We start from the raw sequence: 17,374 nt of genomic DNA on the forward strand, positions 1-17,374 counted from the left end.
AGGTTGCTTGTGTCTATGGTGAACAGAAAGTGTATTTAAGCCTTGTACCCAGATCAGAATTTGCATCACTATAATTTCCTTGAGGCCTTTGATAAAAAAACAAACAAAAAAAAATGAACACATGACAGTATAAAGGGTCAACTGGTATTTGGACTAACCATTTTTCCTTTTTATTTACCTGCAAAGTAGCAGAAGTATAAAGTGATGGAAGAACAGATACGCAGTCATACACACAAGCACACTAGAACCTTTACTTCATTACTTTAAGACACTAAATCAAAGAGATAAACAAGAAATCTTTGCTAACATGTTGAAGGCCACCAGTTGACATTTGAATGAAATTATTTAAATCATATTTATACTGCATATAAATCTATATATTACCCAGGTTTTACCCACTTTTTTTTTAGAGTTATACACAAAGCACACAATGCTGAGGATGAAAACAGGTACACTACATTATTTAATTTCACAGGGAGTTTTTTCAGCATGAAACCTCTTCTACTCCGGAGCCGAGAGACTGAACAGATTTCAGCAGAGAGAGACTAAGATTGATCTACTACAGATTTGGAAGCACTGCCCATTTTATATCCTCCCCTTTGTGTCCAGCCTGGCCCGAGTCAAAGCAGCACCAAATATAGTTGCACTCGAGCCGTCTCAGATGTGTGACAGCAACAAAGGGGTAGACGCTAAGACTCGAGGAGAAGCCAGAGGAAACCCTGCTCCCTCTGCGTGAGACAGCAGTGACAATCCTGGAGATCTCTTAGAACAGAGAGCCAGTGGAGGAAAACAGCTGTCCACATGGGTGGTACAAGCAGGCCACCAGGCAGCTTTGTTGGCTCAGTCTCTTCGGGGCACTTTCCATTTAACACAGAGGTCAAAATATGTCTGGGCATCCCTCCCAGGTCCCACGGTCCTTAGTTTCCCAGTAGCCTCCCTTATAGAGATGGACTTGCTCACCTGTGATCTGGTCCTCACAGCGTTCAAACCAAAGAGCCTGATAATTGTCATGAGGTGCACCTGAAAGAGAGGATACATTTGTTGCAGAAAAAGTTGATTTGATGATCAGAACAGAAATGAAAGCTAGAAGCCTGTGAGAGAGACAAAAAGAGGAATACTTGCTTTTTAAGGAGGGATCAGTAAAAGAATCCTCATCGACAGCTTTTGGAAGAGAGAAGGGGATCACAGAGATTTTTTTTTACCCCTTGATTCCAAGATTAAGCCCCATACAAGGTATAGAGGAATACAAAAAAGTTAAACATTAACACACACTTGACTAACCTTCTTCTGATTGGCTGGAGGTGCGCTGGCTGGCAGCCTCCCTCTCCCTTTCTCGTCGGACGCTGCGCTGCTTCTCCTCCAGCCGCTGCTTCTCAGTGTTGGCCTCATCCCAGCGACCATCCTCCATCAGACGCTGGTCGGGCCTTCGCCGGCTGTCAGTGGGGGCCACACTCTCATCAGGCTCATTTAGGGTCAGGGCCAAAGCAGTGAAGTAGTACATGGTCTCTGCACTCTCACTAGAGATGTACAAAGAAAGACAACAGAGGGATTTAACTAGGGTGTGAGTTCCAACATATTTTACAAACCCTGTGATATACTCTTCTTCGGATTTAATGATGCCATAGACCAGAAATACAAAAATGGAGATAGTCTTCTGGTTTGAAAAGTAAAGCCAAGCAATTAGGACAGAAGTAGCAATTAGACACTAGGTGACGACTCCACTAGTTGCAAAAAAAAACTTTGTTTGAGTTACAATCTATGGATGAATCAAATTATTTCATTCTCTGCTTGAAAAAAGACTGAGAAGGTATGTTGTTCACGTCTATTAATATGAACTTCTCACCTGACATTTTCAATTTAAATCTTTAAATAATCAGGACTTACAAAAGAAACAGAAATACAATAATACAAAGAACAATAAGTCCTGGCTAATAATGTGTGTAATTTGACTGCGTTCTTAGCCAGAAAGACAAGCATGTCAACAATGTCTTGCCATGAAAAGGGATCAGTGTACGACGCACGTATCCCCCACGAGAATGCGCCTGATTGCTTGATCTTGCTCAATAATCGAGTCAATCATCTTTTGTTTTCGAGCCCCAATGCGTGGGACAATCTTGTAAAAATGAATTAACAACATAAGTGCTTGGCTACTATACAATCAGCACGACTGTTTGTAGGACTATTCTAAAACAAAGTGTTACATTGAAATACATGAATGAATACTTGGCCGCTTCCAGTCAAAATCATTTTGTTTATTTAATCAATTCAAACCCCATCAGAACTACTCTATTTATGACAATTTTGAAACATTACTCTCTGCTGTCATTTAGTCATAATTGGCCACAGCAGTAGATAAAGCACATCTTTAGCACACAGTGAGCAACAGGTTTGGGTATCATTTATCTGTGATAAAAATAGTGTCTGTGAAAACCACCACCTTTAACTCAAGATGATGCCTTTAACACTAAAATAAATTTTGTAATTTAATATAAACAGGGAGAGTTATATATAAACAGTAATGATAACATTTAATTGCTCACTGAAAGAGACATACTAGCTTCAACGAGTTGATTAAAAGCAGCTTTTTGATGGTGCTAATTATGTGATTAAAAACTGGTTCTTGATAATCAATGATGTACAGGATAATGCATGTCAGAGTAATGAAAGGTTAGACTGATTTAGTGGTTAAACTTACATACAGGGTTCATTACACCTTGCCACGTTGTCATACTTACGGAAGAGAGTTCCTCCTCCACACTTCTCTGGCTTTCAGTGTTTGGTAAACAGTCTTTTGTTTTCCCTCAGTTCCGTTCTCTCCACCTCGGCTGCTCTGCATCACTCTGGAGAATTCCATCTTCTCATCCCATGTCCCAGACAGCACGTAGTGGGCCTTGCCATCTTTGTCCATCACCACTCCTGTCACCTAAAAGTGGTTAACGAATGTTTTAAATCCCCCGGCTCCCTCGCCATTTATGTTTTCCTCATACTCTGTTTTTCTGTATATCTCTTACTTCAGTCCCTCAATCGAACTCCATAATAAGATAAAATCAAGTCAGACGACTTCATCAAGTACTGAGTGCTGTCCCAAGTTGTAAAAAGTAAAAGGAAAGTTCACAAAAAGCATTTGTGACCTGTGACCACACAAACTGCCTAAAAATGAATGCGCTTCTTAGAGTTGTACAAGAAATGACGCCACTGTATTAAATACAACAAATGAAGAAGAAATTTGCATGTTCAGTGAACAGAGCTGAAGCTGATTAAAACATTGCAGAGTCATTTGACCAAGGAGTGAGTGCAGATAAAACACAACCCCACTGGTCTTGTGGGAAGAAAGTTTGATACTTGGGTTATGGTTGGGGTAATGGTTGGCCATTTCTTGTGGAATGTGCAATATCTCAGTGAGGGTAATCTGCAATATTTGACACTGACAAGGTTCATGCAGGTTTCATATAGGTACAGACTGTATAAGATAATCATCTTAAGATAATTGTCTCAAATACCACGGACAAAATCTTCTTAAGTGAGATAATAACGCCTTATCTTATATCATCTCACCCTACAATAATTCAGGGTATATCTTAATTGTCATATAAGGAAATGTCTTCAACGACACAAGGTAACAATTACAGACTTGAAAAAAAATACAGAAACTATAACTGCAGAAGAGGAAGTACTGAAAGATTTAATCAAAGAGGAACAGTAACAATGAAATGAAGCATGAAACTTGGCTTTGCAACAATAAAGAAGTGGTTTGTGGAGTAGAATTAACAAAAGTTGTGTGTAGGATCTGTGAAAACTTGAACAAAGTTAATTTTCTCACCTTTCGGGCTACATCTCTGGAAAAATAGCTGTAAGGAGCAAACTTCAGATGGCAGCGGTCTCCAGTGGTGTGGTTCACAACATCAATCTCTCCTGACTGAAAGGGAAACAGAAAGCATGTTTCAAAAAATTCAAATGAAATTTGGGGTAAAATTTATTCAATTCAATTTTATTCATAAAGTGCCAAATCATAACATACATTATCTCAAAGCACTGTACATAGACAACATCATGGAGATCAGAGAAACCCAACAACTCACACAGTGAGCAAACACTAGGCATCAGTGGAGAGAAAAAAAAACTCCCTCGACCGGTTGGGGTGAAAAATGGGGGACAATATGATGTGGTGTGAGATATTTGTAGGTCATTGCTGATAGAAAAGTGCACTTTTCAGTGGATTTAAAGGCTTTCTTAAATGGCTACTTCACTTTGTTTTTCCTGAAATATATCCTAAAAATTAAACAGCCCATTATTCCATAAACCTGTCTATTTATTGCAAAAGCATGAATTAGCCATGTAACTGAGATGGAAAAAATATGACTGTGTGATGTGTTGAATGATGATTTAAGTCATGATTGTAGTACAGAATATGGACATTGTATCATAATACGGATCCTATCGTGGCTTCGGTATCACGATATGTACCAAATCATAAGGATGCTGAGAAACACCCAGCCCTATTCCTCATTGTTGATGACCTCCTTGGAAATCCACCTACTATCACAAGGTTGTTTGTGGTTGACTGAATTTCCTGCTGTCAATACAAAGCCTTAGACAGTATGAGCCCTTTCTTTCTCACCTGATCAATCCACAATTTTCCAACAATGATGTTGTGAACTGTGGTGGTAACTTTCTTCCATGTGTAGTGATGGTTGCCTTTTTCGAACTCTGCATGAATTGTGCCTGCATAGAGAGAGGGATAGAGAGGGAGAGGGAGAGGGAGAGGGAGAGAGAGAGAGAGCGCGAGAGAGCAAGAGAGAGAGGAAGTGAAGACGAATATTTAAAAAACCCAGACCATGATTTGTTATTATAAACCCCTGACAAGCAACATTCTCATAAGCTGAGGTGTGACAGATGAATTCCTTGAGCTTGAGCTGTTCACAGAGTAATGAGTACACTGTTTTGTTCACTACTGTTGTCTCTCCATCGGGAAATGCCCGCAATGTCCCCATCACACCCTAAATGGACGTCACCATCAAACCGCATGGCATGCTTGAGATGCTTCGACTCTGAACAACTCTTACCTAAAGGCATTATGGAGAGATATTTTCCCCTGAACTTGCTGGCAACAGTGATTTCCTGCCTCAGAGTCCATCCTCGATCAGAAATCACATGATGTGCTGCTGCAGGTGGATGGTGACTCACCTGGGAAAAAGGTACAGACTATGTGAGGCATAGACAGTATGAGTGTAGTAGTTTCACAATGAAGATTAGCGGTACACCAATTATTCTATATTTGCCATTTCTTTTATATTTGGCATTATTATTATGATAATTCATATTTATTAATTGGCCAATTGGTACGTAGTTTTGTTCTCAGAAATTGATAAATAAACAAAGAAAAACTTCTTGTTTATCAAGTAGTGGAAATGTACATGTGTATCATTCACTGACACGATCCCATGTAAAACCAGTCGTAAAAAGAGAGAGAAAGCTTGCATAATGCTAAGTAATTGGGATTTTTGAAGTCATCCTACTTGTTAAAGTTTAACCTCCCAGTTGGAGGACCTTCAACTTTCTTTTTTCCTCCCACCTGCTCACAGAGGGAGCGGTAGCCGCTCTCTCTCTGGCGGTCAAGCTCATATGTCTCTCCCAGCAGAGGATTGAATGGTTTGCCCGTGCGGTAGACGGTGGTCGAGTATGAGGACACGGAGAAGGCTGCCACGTAGCACATCTGCTCCAGGGAGCTGTGGCATTTGGCAGCTTTGTCCAGCAGCTCATGGTACTCAAGGTCCTCTGACAACCGCTGCAGCATTGAGATGGGCTCGTTGAAGTTTACCTACAGAAATCAGAAACATTTCAATGTTTGAAGTCTGCGCATTTTTAAGTGGCCATGACATTTGGTTAAAAAAACAGACATGCTTCTTTAAAGTATTAAATAAATGTTCAAAAGAAAAAAATGTTACGTTAAATGATTTAATGCCATATCAGTCAAATAGTAAAACACTGCTTTTACAATTACATTTTTTATTTGATTTACCAACACTCATTCTGCTGTAAACCTGATAACGGATTTTTACAGTAGCTCCCTGTCAGTCAGACCAACTGCACTGCACTCACCTAAAGCCAAGTCTGCCACCTGCTGGCTCTATAGAGAAGACCATGCTGAAACTATTTCAAGGAATGCTTTCGTCAGTTTTTTGACAAAGTTTCTCAAGCAGTTTCACACAAGTTTGTCCCAATAGGTTTCCTCTTAGAAATATTCTTACAATTTATAAATATCAACACTGTTTAAAGACAGTGTCAGTCCACAGAGTCAACACACATTTATTTTATAATGTCAAGCTTATTGCAGCAGTATTTTTACTTGATTTTAATCATCTACTTGTTTTCATTAGTCAATTATTATTTCAAATTATTGTATTGTCCTAAACTGCATGGATTATTTGAATCTGTTTTCACTGGTTTGGTTTAATACGGCAAATTACAAATGCGACAAACATGCATACAGTTTTGAAATGACATGTTTTTAAGAAATAAAACTACTTCTAAGTGTCAAGTATTTCACAGAATTTGACAGACATAATTACAGCAAAGCTGGTGGTGCCTTAAAACTTTTGCACAGTACTGTAGATCTTCTAACTTTATATAGTTAATTTGCTATTTTAATCTTTAAAAGGTGTTTTTATGAATATCACATTGTTATAACTTACTAGAAATGCATAAAGACTACTGACCTACGCTTTAGAGCACATAGGACAATAGATACGGCTCTTTTGCCACAGAAACCCTTTTAGAGTGGTGATAGCCAGTCACTGGATTGTTGCAGATTATCTTTTTTTTTGTTAGGTGGACAATCTGAAAAATTTAAATTTAATTCATTTTTAAATTAAGTTCAACCCAATACTTGGCTTTTTGAGGCTGATATCAATATCAGTATTTGATTTTTTTTTCTCATACATATATATATATAATATATAAAGGCCAAAACCACCAGAAACCACCGTAATGTTGAAATTTGAGAGTGTATAACTCAACTTGTCAAAGCCTTCTGATGGCTTCAAAATGACCTCAAACAAGTTTCTGCACTGTCATTTCTGATCTGTAATAAAAAGCATAAAGGAAGCAGTGACAATAATGTCTGGTTTATTTGTTCTTGGTCTTAAGATAGACGGATGTCAACTCAAAATGTCTAAACATAACGTGGTGACTCACACTACATGTGACGACAAAGCTTGTTGTTGAGCCAGTATTGCAGACTTGAAGATAAATGGTTTTGTGATCAACCCACATGATAGGCCCACACAGGTGCCAACAGTCTGACCTTTAATTTGTGTTTACATTGCTAGTTTGAATACTTAACAGCAAAACAAAGACATTAAAATAGCAGCCAATAGAAAGAAGAGGAGGTGAAACTTATTGAGGCTTGCTGAGTCAGCAAACAGAAATCCAGTGGGTTCCAGTAGAAGTTAAGTAAGAGTCACAGTATTACTCACAGGCATTGGGATCTTAGACAGTTCTTTGCCGATGCAGTTCTTCATGATACTCCACAGGTTGAGAGAATAATTGGGTTTGTCTGGGATGCGTGTTCGCCTCTTCTTCAGGGGCACCATCTCCTGAGAGGGGGACTCTTGGTTCATCGCAAGAGGCTCATCATTAAGCTAAAAAAAAGACACAAAGCCAAGCCAACCAATTACAAACAGTCACAGTTATTTTAAATGAATCATTCTGAAAATGTTTGTATTGTGCTGTAGCACAATCACTCCTTTGATATTAATTTGACTGCAGATTTACAAAAAACAACAACAGTGTGTTTTGTTCACATAAGTAACTTAACAAGCAAAAGTAAAATGGGAGTTCTTTGTCAAGGCAGCCACATACTGGCTATTCTTCAAGTTTAGCCCTTCAATTTAACATTATAATGGGAAGAAAAATACAGCTTCTTTACACATACCGACTGATCATCAGGACACATTTCACTGTTGAAACCGCTGATATTACTGCTGGATCTTCTGTAAAAGATTGAAAAACAAAGACATTCTGACAGTGTCTGATGGATTCAGTTAAACTGACCATAATATTAAAGATATTCAAGATACTAGGACATATAAATACATAATTCAGAGTCCACACAGTAATCACTTTCAAATCGCACAGGACGCAATGTAATTGTTCTATTTTTGATAGTTCTGTGTTTTATGCAAATAATAAACAATACATGTTGTTAACTGTTCATATGCTTCAGTTCTCAACCTTGCATTATTCTACGCGTAGAATTTCTTTTAGGGTGGGGGTCAACCGACAGAAATTTAATACAAAATTTTTATTATTAATAACAGTTGTGTTTTTGTTACCTTCCATGGAGTTTGCCACCTTATACGAGGATTCAGTGGGTTGCAATATGCAGCTTAGTTACTTAGTGGTGTTAAATGGACACTAACTACAAGGGGAGGAAGGTTAAAAAACAAAAACAAAAAAGAAAAAACACAACCGTACTTAATTTTCAGGTCATATTTAAATAGAAAAAAAAAAAACATGACTCCAAATATTTTATTCAAATATATTTTTGATATATTGCCCCTAAATTCTACACAGTGGTCCTTTGTTAACTCTGCATATGAATGTTTTACATGTATTACATGTTTTAGATGCTACACACTGGTCCTGTAGTTTTAACAGTGTTTTGATGGTATTGTGGCAATGTAACACCACATTTCGATTACGCAGTGAATACTACAATGACGCCGACTTAAAAAAACACACACACACAAATCAAATCCATAGCAAACAGCAGCAGTGAGAAAAATTGCATTTTGATAATCTTTCCAAAATGTTCAGCCTTACTGCACAATGCATACTATTGACAGGAATCAAAGCGTGTGACTTTAACTTTGAATATACCCCATGATTTCCTGTCATACAAGGAACTGGGTGACATAAATAAAAAGAAGGGAAATCACATTTTTAAATATTTCTTCCTCTACAAACATGTCTGTCAAAAGAGATGACACTAACTTGTGGAATTGCAGGTCTGCAGGTACAGTGATAAACTCAGGAGCTTCCTCCATGGCATCAAAGAATTCATTGTCATCGTCCTCATCGCTGGCCTCACCTTTTCTTGGCCCGACAGCACCTTACCAGGAAACAATCATTATTTTCCATTTAATACTTCCTTTTTTTTTACCTTTTGAAATATGTTAAAATATATTAGCAAGTTGTCTGTTCTTTTTTCATAACTTGTTTGCATTATTACATTTATATTGCTGCCATTACATTTTTTTTAAATCAATATCACTACATTACCACTTTCTTGCATCAAAAAGCCTAACTATTGTGAGATTGCTATATGTGTGCAAATATATAAATATATACATTGAAATTCTATCATTCTTACAATAATGTATAAAAAAGCATGATCATTTGTATATATGTACATATATATATACACATACATACATATACATATATGTACACACATACATACATATATATGTATATATATACATATATACATACACACATATATAAAAGCAATAAATAACTGAATGATACTAGCATGTAAAATGGGAAGGTGGGAAGAAATAGGAGTTAGGAACTGTAATATGTGAGGTGATCAGCATTAGGGTCAGAGTCCCATCTTACTTTTATTGTCTGCTGTAGCATTAGCTTGTGCAGCTCCTCTGAACGCTCTTTCAAGGTGATTGTGCTGTTTGGCCAGTTGCTCCAAAGTCTCCTCCAGCCTCATTCTCTGCTCGCGTTCAGCCTGCAGGGCCTTCTGCCATCGCTTACTGTGAGCCTGAGCGAGAGCCAGAAAATCTCGGCAAGCCTGAGGAGCAAAACAACCAAACACAGTTAACTAGAAGCCCTAAAACCCCAGTTGATTTGGCCTATAACAAGTTCGGATTCTTGGAGCTCAAACAACATCCTTCCAGGGGACATATATGTATAGCTTCATGTAAAAGGTAAATCATGTACTACATGTAAAAAACACTGTATTGCAGGAGCTGTATGAAAAAATTTATTACTGATATACTACCAGAAAACTGTCTTAAACTATAATGGCATATCCTACATATAGCCCCTTTAAGTCATAAAATTATCATACGTCATCAGAGTTTAATGAAACTAAACTGAAATGGTGGCTCCATTGATAACAAATTATTCAAAATTTCAATTTTCATTTGCTACCTATAAACCTTGCTCAAACACAACTCTAAAACTTAAACACCTGGGTTACCAGAGAAGTTAGTCAAACACATATGTTTTATTTTGACTCTGGTTTTTAACTTTTTAACTAGTTGACGTTTTGTGTTTGCTGACAACTGCTTTATGTGCACTGAATCGCTCCCTGGGGACAAATGGTGTTTTTTGAACATGAAATTGAAACAGTAACCTGCAGCTATGGGTCGTTAATGCTTTATATGCCCTCTTGTACATGTTGTCAATGTAGGATCAATGCTTATAAAATGCTTATAAAATTAGAACAGATGGTGGGACTGTTATGCATGTGTGCACATGACAACAGCATAACAGCATGTGAAAGTACACCTCCTTGTTTCCATGTTTCGGACACTTCCTGGCAACAAATGATCTCCAATGTTATTAACTGGTATTACAGCTTGTTAGCAGGACCACTTTCACTGATACATTGTTTAACATCAACAATACAAATCTAATATAAATAAATTAGGAGAGCAGGAGGTGACACTTGCATTAATCATAGCATTAGAGGTGATGCGGAACAGCGTGGCCCTCTCTGTGACCTGACGAATCTTATCCCCAGCCTCTCCAGTCAGACGCAAATTGTCCAGTTCTGATAAAGACCTGAAATAAAAATTAACAGGAATCAACTGTAAGAACAAAAAATAATCAATGTTTAATTGCAGTGTTAAAGATCATGAGCATGTGAATAGGTGGATTTATTATTAGAACTTGCGTTGTCTTGTTTGTTCAACTGGTTATCTACATCATTCTTTTACGTGCAACACCACACCTTGACAAACTATTAACTTACCTGCGTCACTGTGTTTTGAAAAAAAACAAAACATTGTATGACTCATTTATCTGTAAATGTTTTGTTTCGTTTTTTTGTATGTTTATCTACATACTTCAAGTGTTTTCAGACCACACCTAAACCAACAATGAGTTATCTTTATATCTTTAATCCTGACATGTCTTAGAAGGATTTATTCTTGGAATTTTCACTTTTATTTTCACACAATAAAGATGTGGGAAACCTTTGGCCTGAGAGCTAAAGCAAGAACATAGAAACAGTGTGTGGATGGCAGACCTCTGGAGGGCAGAGCCATGCTTTGAGATCAGATCATTGCATGTGCTGAGATCCTCCACCTTGCTGCCTAGTGTTCTGAGAGCAGACTGGACCTCGGAGTTCTGTGAACTCCCACCTTGTCCCGGTGCCGCAGGCGCAGATGATGGGGAAAAGTCATCCCCAGAGTCATCTATTGACAAGAAAAAGATTATCTAAAAAGATTAAAAGACCAAAAACATTTAATACAATTTTCCTCTGCCCGATCTTCTAATCTCGAATGACAGATAATGCACATACTGCACTGACAAGAAAAACTGCACATACTGTCAACTTTATTCATTGTACAATGTGTACTGTTACTGTATACAACATTTGTCCATTAACTAGTTTCACATACTTCAACATAAACTCCATTGAAACACATATCAATGTACAAACTTCATTTAAACTTCAAAACATTAACAAAAAGTGTGACTCATATCCTTCATTTCAGCTTGCTCATGACCTTCACAGTTTCTCACAGCCAGTTCAAAATCCATGAAATTTCAGCCAAATCCAGAATTTTATATCGGTTGGCAAAGTTCACTTTTAGAGTGGATGACATCACACGCTAGAAAGAGCGGTTGTTCAACTGTTCAAAAAAAAGAAAAATCTCTTCAACTTGCTCTTCAGTTCACAAATTGGAACTTTCCTACATAATTTTCTACCAGAATGTAGACAAATTTGTCACATTTCATACAATGTGACAGTCTTAATATGAGGTGACGTCCTGCGCGGTTACACCGTATCTTGTCTACCTCTGAAATAACCTCTTTCAAACCACAGTGTCCAATTTTATTACTGCGACAGCTTTCTCAATTATTTCACATAGATATTTAACGCAGCTTGTTGATATGATAATTAAACAATGTCTTTGGGCTTCCATATGTCCAAAAGTGACTGACAGTAATGGAAAATAAGTCAAAACTCTAGTGTGTGAACTATGAACCAGATAGTTCCTGCCTCCTCAGCACGAGCTGAATGATAAATCTAACACACCAAGAGAGGCGGGATTTAAGGAAGAAGAGCCAATCATCAGCCGGTCATACTCACAGCCGGTGTCATGTTTGAAGCAACAACAGGAGAGGAGGCAGCCACAGCGAGCGCAGAAACGGAGCGACTGTATTGAGGCGTTTGTGCAAAACTGCAAAAAAAGTGAGGGCGTTGAACCCTCTCACCGATATCTCAAACGCTTTTATCTCAAAAGCGTGGGTGCATCGAACCCACATCCCTCACGGGTGCGACTTCCCCGTGTGTGTAGGAATGCAGGGAGAGGAGAAATAGGTGCGAACTTGCGGCCCGTGTATTATCGATATATATTAAAATATCGAGATATCGCCCAACTCTAGCGGCAGCCCATGTGAGTGAATTCAGATTTTGCATATCTTTCCTATTTTCAATCCCTAATTTTGCACAAATTTTCCACTCACATTTTAAACTTTCAATTATAAAATTGAATTCAAACTTGTTTTGAACTCATTTATAACAATTTAATGCAGCATGCCAGATTGGCTTCAGCTCGGGCAGAAGGCAGCACTTTTTGGTGCTACCCTTTTTTACTGCTGTGTCAGTTTGAATTTCCTCTACGGGGGAAATCAACAAAAGTGTATGTAATCTCATATCATCCTTTTGCATGTCTACATATTTTACCTGACTCAGCCTGCATGCGTGCTGCTTTTGCTTTGGCCAGCTCAAGCGCGGTGATCCAGCGCTGCCGTTCCACCTCACAGCTAGCCTTTAGGTGATATGTTTGTGCTCCTCCATTGGAGATAACAAAGTTGCAGGCATCGTCCACAGTGATTGTTGCTGTGGCCAGGTTGATTGTGCCCCGACACGTGTGGCCCATCTCTGCCTGGGTTCTGAAAAAAACAGAGGAATTTGTGAAATGTGAATAGACAAATCTTAGATGTATCAAAATTCTCTCTTGAATGTTTATGAATCAATACAGAGAAATCTCTAATTACAGCATGCAGGAAATTATTTAGAAGAAATCAGTAATTGCATTCCATCGCACTGGTGTCACAATGGTGTCCGTCTGTGGGACTATTAATTGCAGGCTTGACAGGGTGACAGTGACAGTGTGTGCAGTTTTCCATTAAAATCCAGTAGATGTAAAACAGGCGATCGCCCCTCAGTTTTAGACACAGCTCCTACAAGTCATGTGTACGTGAGCTACTTATTTTATTCATACATAAAGCTTAGAAATACAGATGTGTGTGCAGACCTGTGCACCCAACTACTGTTAGTTGATACTGAATGAATCAGTAATAAATTATATTTAAAAAAAAAATTATAATGTACCAAGATGCGTTAACAATCATTTTATAAACACATTGGTGCCCTCTGAATGGTGAGCAAATCGAATAGTGAAGTATCAATTCCAACCCCTTGTTTTGGGGCAGCTGTGTCATCATTGTGTCATTCTGCAATGTTACCTAAGCTTTAATCTCACAAAAACAGATTGTATCAACAGAAAATACATACACTGAGGTGAAGCAATTGAGAATCAACGGCGACTATACACTAGCTCCTAGAGATCAGTGGTGAGGGATTTCTCTGGTGACCTTATAAAGACCTTATCTGTATTATGCAGGATAGTATACCTGTAGTATGACAACAATCCATTGCTCAGGACAAACCACCTCCGCTGATAACCTTTGATGTAATTTGTCCATTTGAATACCCATCCTTTGTAAGTGTCACCAGCTGGGGTAGGAGTGGGGGTCTTTGGCTCCGACATGGCAGCCCCAAATTTGCTACAGGTTTGAGGAACCCTTGGAGAGAAGAACCAAAGTTAAGAAGCTGCAAAATAAGGATTGTGCTTTCATTTATTCCTGAGTAGTTAAGGGGGGAAGGAGGGCTATTTTAATTTAAAACATTTGAATTACTGTTTACAATATAAGAAATGTTTTTATGAAATTTCAACATTTTGATAATTATAGAATTGTTATTGTAAGTTGCATGTTAATGTAAAGCATAACATTCGGTAACTCTTTTGAATGAATATCTTTTGTATTCCTTTAGTAACACGTTTTTTGACAATACAAAATTTTACAACACATTTTGTTATCATTAGTTAACCCCGTAATACATCCTCATGATTTATCTGTTTTTTATTCAGTTTAATTGCCATTTTACAGCCCAAACCAAATGTTTAAATAATATGCAAAGTAACAGAGCTGTCACATTCCTATCTTCAACCTAAACCAACTCATTTTATTCAAGATTGTCTCAATCAGTACAGTGTCTCGTATCGACTTTTCTGTGTGGTATCACAGGTCAAAGGTTAACCATTGGATCAATACTAATTCACTTATGACAGACTCAGTGCTTAGACCTTGGGAAGATTTTAATACAAGGGGGACAGTCCTGTGATTAAAAGATAATGATGCATTTATGCCCTTTGAATAAACATGAAAACACATTTTATGACATACATGTGGACATCCTGAAATCTGTTATTGTGGTATTCTACGTAAAAAAATATCAGTTATCTTTTTAATGCAACAATAAAACACATATTTACAAAATACGAATCTGGGAAAAAGTTAATACAGTGCTAAATAACAGAAGCTAGCCAACGTTAGCTACAGGAAGGCTAAGTGTGCACAGTAACAGGAGATAGCGAGAACATGAGAAGAAATGCCAGCTCATACGTTTGCTCGAACTTTACCAGCTTACGTGTACATATGTTTACAACAACGATATGGACGAAATACACCGCTAAACAACTGCTATCTTACTAGCTAAGCGTTCAAACTCGCCGACGGCTAAGTGTTTACCTTGACGTGTCCGGAATGTGAAATCAGGCAACCAGATACCCAGTGAAGTCACAGCTAACTTTGACACCCATACGCCACTGTGATTAGCTGAAGGGGCTAACCAGGTAACAGGACAAGCAAGACCTTAATGATGAAAACAACTTGTCGGCTGCAGCAATGTCGCACCGGTGACACAACAACACAACAACGTGTTTCGTTTGTGTCGCACAGTAGTCGTGCATATATAGGTCTTCTTAATCTGCGTACGCCGACAAGAACCTAAGGCTAGCTGGCTACATCTAACTAGCTTACCATTAGCTTGTTGGTTACACCCGGTGCAACACTATTCAGTTCCGTGGAGAAACAGGCAATCAGCAAAAATCGTCTGATAGCATAAAGTTAGTCAAAATCACCGGATTCGATCGGTCATTCCCCTTTCAAAGTAAAGGCCCTCACAAACCGTACAACATGTATGTCTGAAGGAATGTGTCTCATTTGTGACATAACTAATATAACGGTTACTTTGTTTTATGCATTTGTTTTCCCACCATTCGTTTTCTTTTAAATTGTATAACCGGAAATCTCCTTTGATTTTATGTGACTACGTTCTATAACTTGACACACTGAACCAACGTAATTACAAGAGTTGGCAGTGTTATTAAATATTAATTAAATTCAGAGTGTGGCACGAACGAACAAATTCGCTACTAACCCTAACCCTGCTAATGGTATGAACAGCTTTTGTTTATGGCGTAAATGTGTTAATTTTACGTTTACAAGCACTAATTCAACAATAATATTGTTGGGCTTTTGTTATGATGTTGTTTTTGTCTGCTCTTTTCCTGCCCCGCGACGATTGGCCTCTATGTGATGTCCTTTTATCATTTTATGTAAGTGTAAATTAGATTGGGTCGGAGGAAATGGCTTGTTCGTTGGGCTACGCCGCTACGATAACTCCTAACACTTTGCCATGATATGCCTTTGCGGTCCCCATTCGAATCCCGTATCTCCCCGAACTTGTTTAATTAAGATTTGGCAAAGTACATGTAAATAGATGGCTATGGTATTAATTAAGCAGTATTTGCTGTTTGTATACATTTCAGTATTTAGTTTATCACAATTATTGACTGTTAACGTGATAATATGTAAATAATGTAAAATAAAAATGTATAAGCTTAAGCAATAGACAATCATTTAGTAATTAAATTATGCACGTTATATAACTTGATTCTGATGTGTAAAGCAATATCACACACTCCTTTGTTGCAGAATTACAATAACCTGAAACTTGGCCCTTTGATATGATGGATAATGGCTAAATTATTATCTCTTGTGTCCCGATTGCAATTGGTCATATTTTGGTAGCCCACTGCGAGAGGTGATTGGTTTTTGCAATTCTTGGTAGTGGGGCGCCATTTGATTGGTCAATTCTTGGTAGCTAGAAGCGATTTGATTGGTTCTCATGTGACGGCCGGAGCTCGACGTGGCGGGTTCGACTCCCAAGATTGCCTATTATAGCTGACAACTGACCCTGATGTCTTGGTAGCTTCCCGGCCGCTGATTGGCCGGAGCCTCAAATTCTTGTTAGATTCGGGTTAGGAGACTGGAAGCTGATTGCTTCTCGCTACCTAGAATTACCTCGACCGGTGTGAATTTCGGAGAAAAGACGAACAGGCAAATCAAAGGGAGAATAATAACTACATGAAAAGGATTGAAGAAGACAGTAATGCAACAACTGGAACTATCGTTTATTTTTTCCACTGCAAAATAGGAAGTGATAATGATCTTTCTCCACTCACCCTTTTTATATTTCAACAAAGCTTTATTGTGAAATACTAGCAGGTCGAGGGGAGTATCTAGCATTATAAATTGTAATATTAAGCAATAAGTGAACTTTTTTTTTGAGCGAAAAATGCGACTCCGGTGGGACTCGAACCCACAACCTTTGAATCACTTGCTTAGTGCCTAGAAGTCCAATGCGCTATCCATTGCGCCACGGAGCCACTTGTTGCCATTCTATGAGGCGTAAACCATATAATAATATAATAACATGACATTATGTTGTGCTCTATTAAGGAACACAAAACTAGATTGAATAGATTTCTCATATATGAGACGACAACCTCACGGAGAGCAAACTATGCATGCATGTTATGCCCTATATTGAACACTGGATGGCGCTGAAGGCCGACGAGAAGACAGTCACCTGCTCACCCACAAGTGAGAATTCTGAGAAAAAAAGTCAGGATTCAGAGAAAAAAGTCAGGATTCTGAGACAAACGTTAGAATTCTGAGATTAAAGTCACAATTCTGAGATTAAAGAAAA

General features: G+C 38.2%; 1 protein-coding gene and 1 non-coding gene across 6 annotated transcripts; both read right to left on the reverse strand.

Moving 5' to 3' along the window:
- Window positions 1-132: 132 nt before the first annotated feature.
- Window positions 133-15,416, reverse strand: LOC122766689 (oxysterol-binding protein 1-like). Of its 5 annotated transcripts, XM_044021762.1 has the most exons (17): window positions 15,070-15,403; window positions 13,891-14,061; window positions 12,938-13,146; window positions 11,270-11,438; window positions 10,692-10,803; window positions 9,622-9,805; window positions 8,995-9,112; window positions 7,934-7,991; window positions 7,476-7,640; window positions 5,573-5,818; window positions 5,064-5,184; window positions 4,619-4,722; window positions 3,821-3,916; window positions 2,736-2,923; window positions 1,282-1,517; window positions 1,123-1,161; window positions 133-1,020 (listed from the first exon to the last, which is right to left on the reverse strand). In XM_044021762.1, the coding sequence occupies exons 2-17, from the start codon at window positions 14,025-14,027 to the stop codon at window positions 878-880; spliced, it is 2,325 nt and encodes a 774-aa protein (XP_043877697.1). In that variant the 5' UTR covers window positions 14,028-14,061; window positions 15,070-15,403; the 3' UTR covers window positions 133-877. The 5 variants fall into 5 exon arrangements, with proteins under 5 accessions (XP_043877697.1, XP_043877695.1, XP_043877696.1 ...); XM_044021760.1 differs by having other exon boundaries at window positions 133-1,161; window positions 15,361-15,416; XM_044021761.1 differs by having other exon boundaries at window positions 133-1,161; window positions 7,934-7,988.
- Window positions 15,417-16,963: 1,547 nt separating this feature from the next.
- trnar-ucu lies at window positions 16,964-17,051 on the reverse strand. Its single transcript is given in 2 exon segments — window positions 16,964-16,999; window positions 17,015-17,051. It is a non-coding gene; the product is annotated as a tRNA-Arg (tRNA).
- Between the last annotated feature and the right edge of the window lie 323 nt (window positions 17,052-17,374).

Source organism: Solea senegalensis, linkage group LG3, assembly GCF_019176455.1.
Source record: "Solea senegalensis isolate Sse05_10M linkage group LG3, IFAPA_SoseM_1, whole genome shotgun sequence".
Lineage (NCBI taxonomy): Eukaryota > Metazoa > Chordata > Actinopteri > Pleuronectiformes > Soleidae > Solea > Solea senegalensis.

Bases quoted from the DNA above. Each gene is read 5' to 3' on its own strand.
- LOC122766689 (XM_044021760.1), bottom strand. From the start codon at position 14,027: ATGTCGGAGCCAAAGACCCCCACTCCTACCCCAGCTGGTGACACTTAC. The intron at 11,439-12,937 runs GTAAAATATGTA...TCTTGTCAATAG, and splicing joins ACGCATGCAGGCTGAGTCAG to ATGACTCTGGGGATGACTTT. The intron at 5,819-7,475 runs GTGAGTAATACT...TGATTTCTGTAG, and splicing joins TGTCTAAGATCCCAATGCCT to GTAAACTTCAACGAGCCCAT.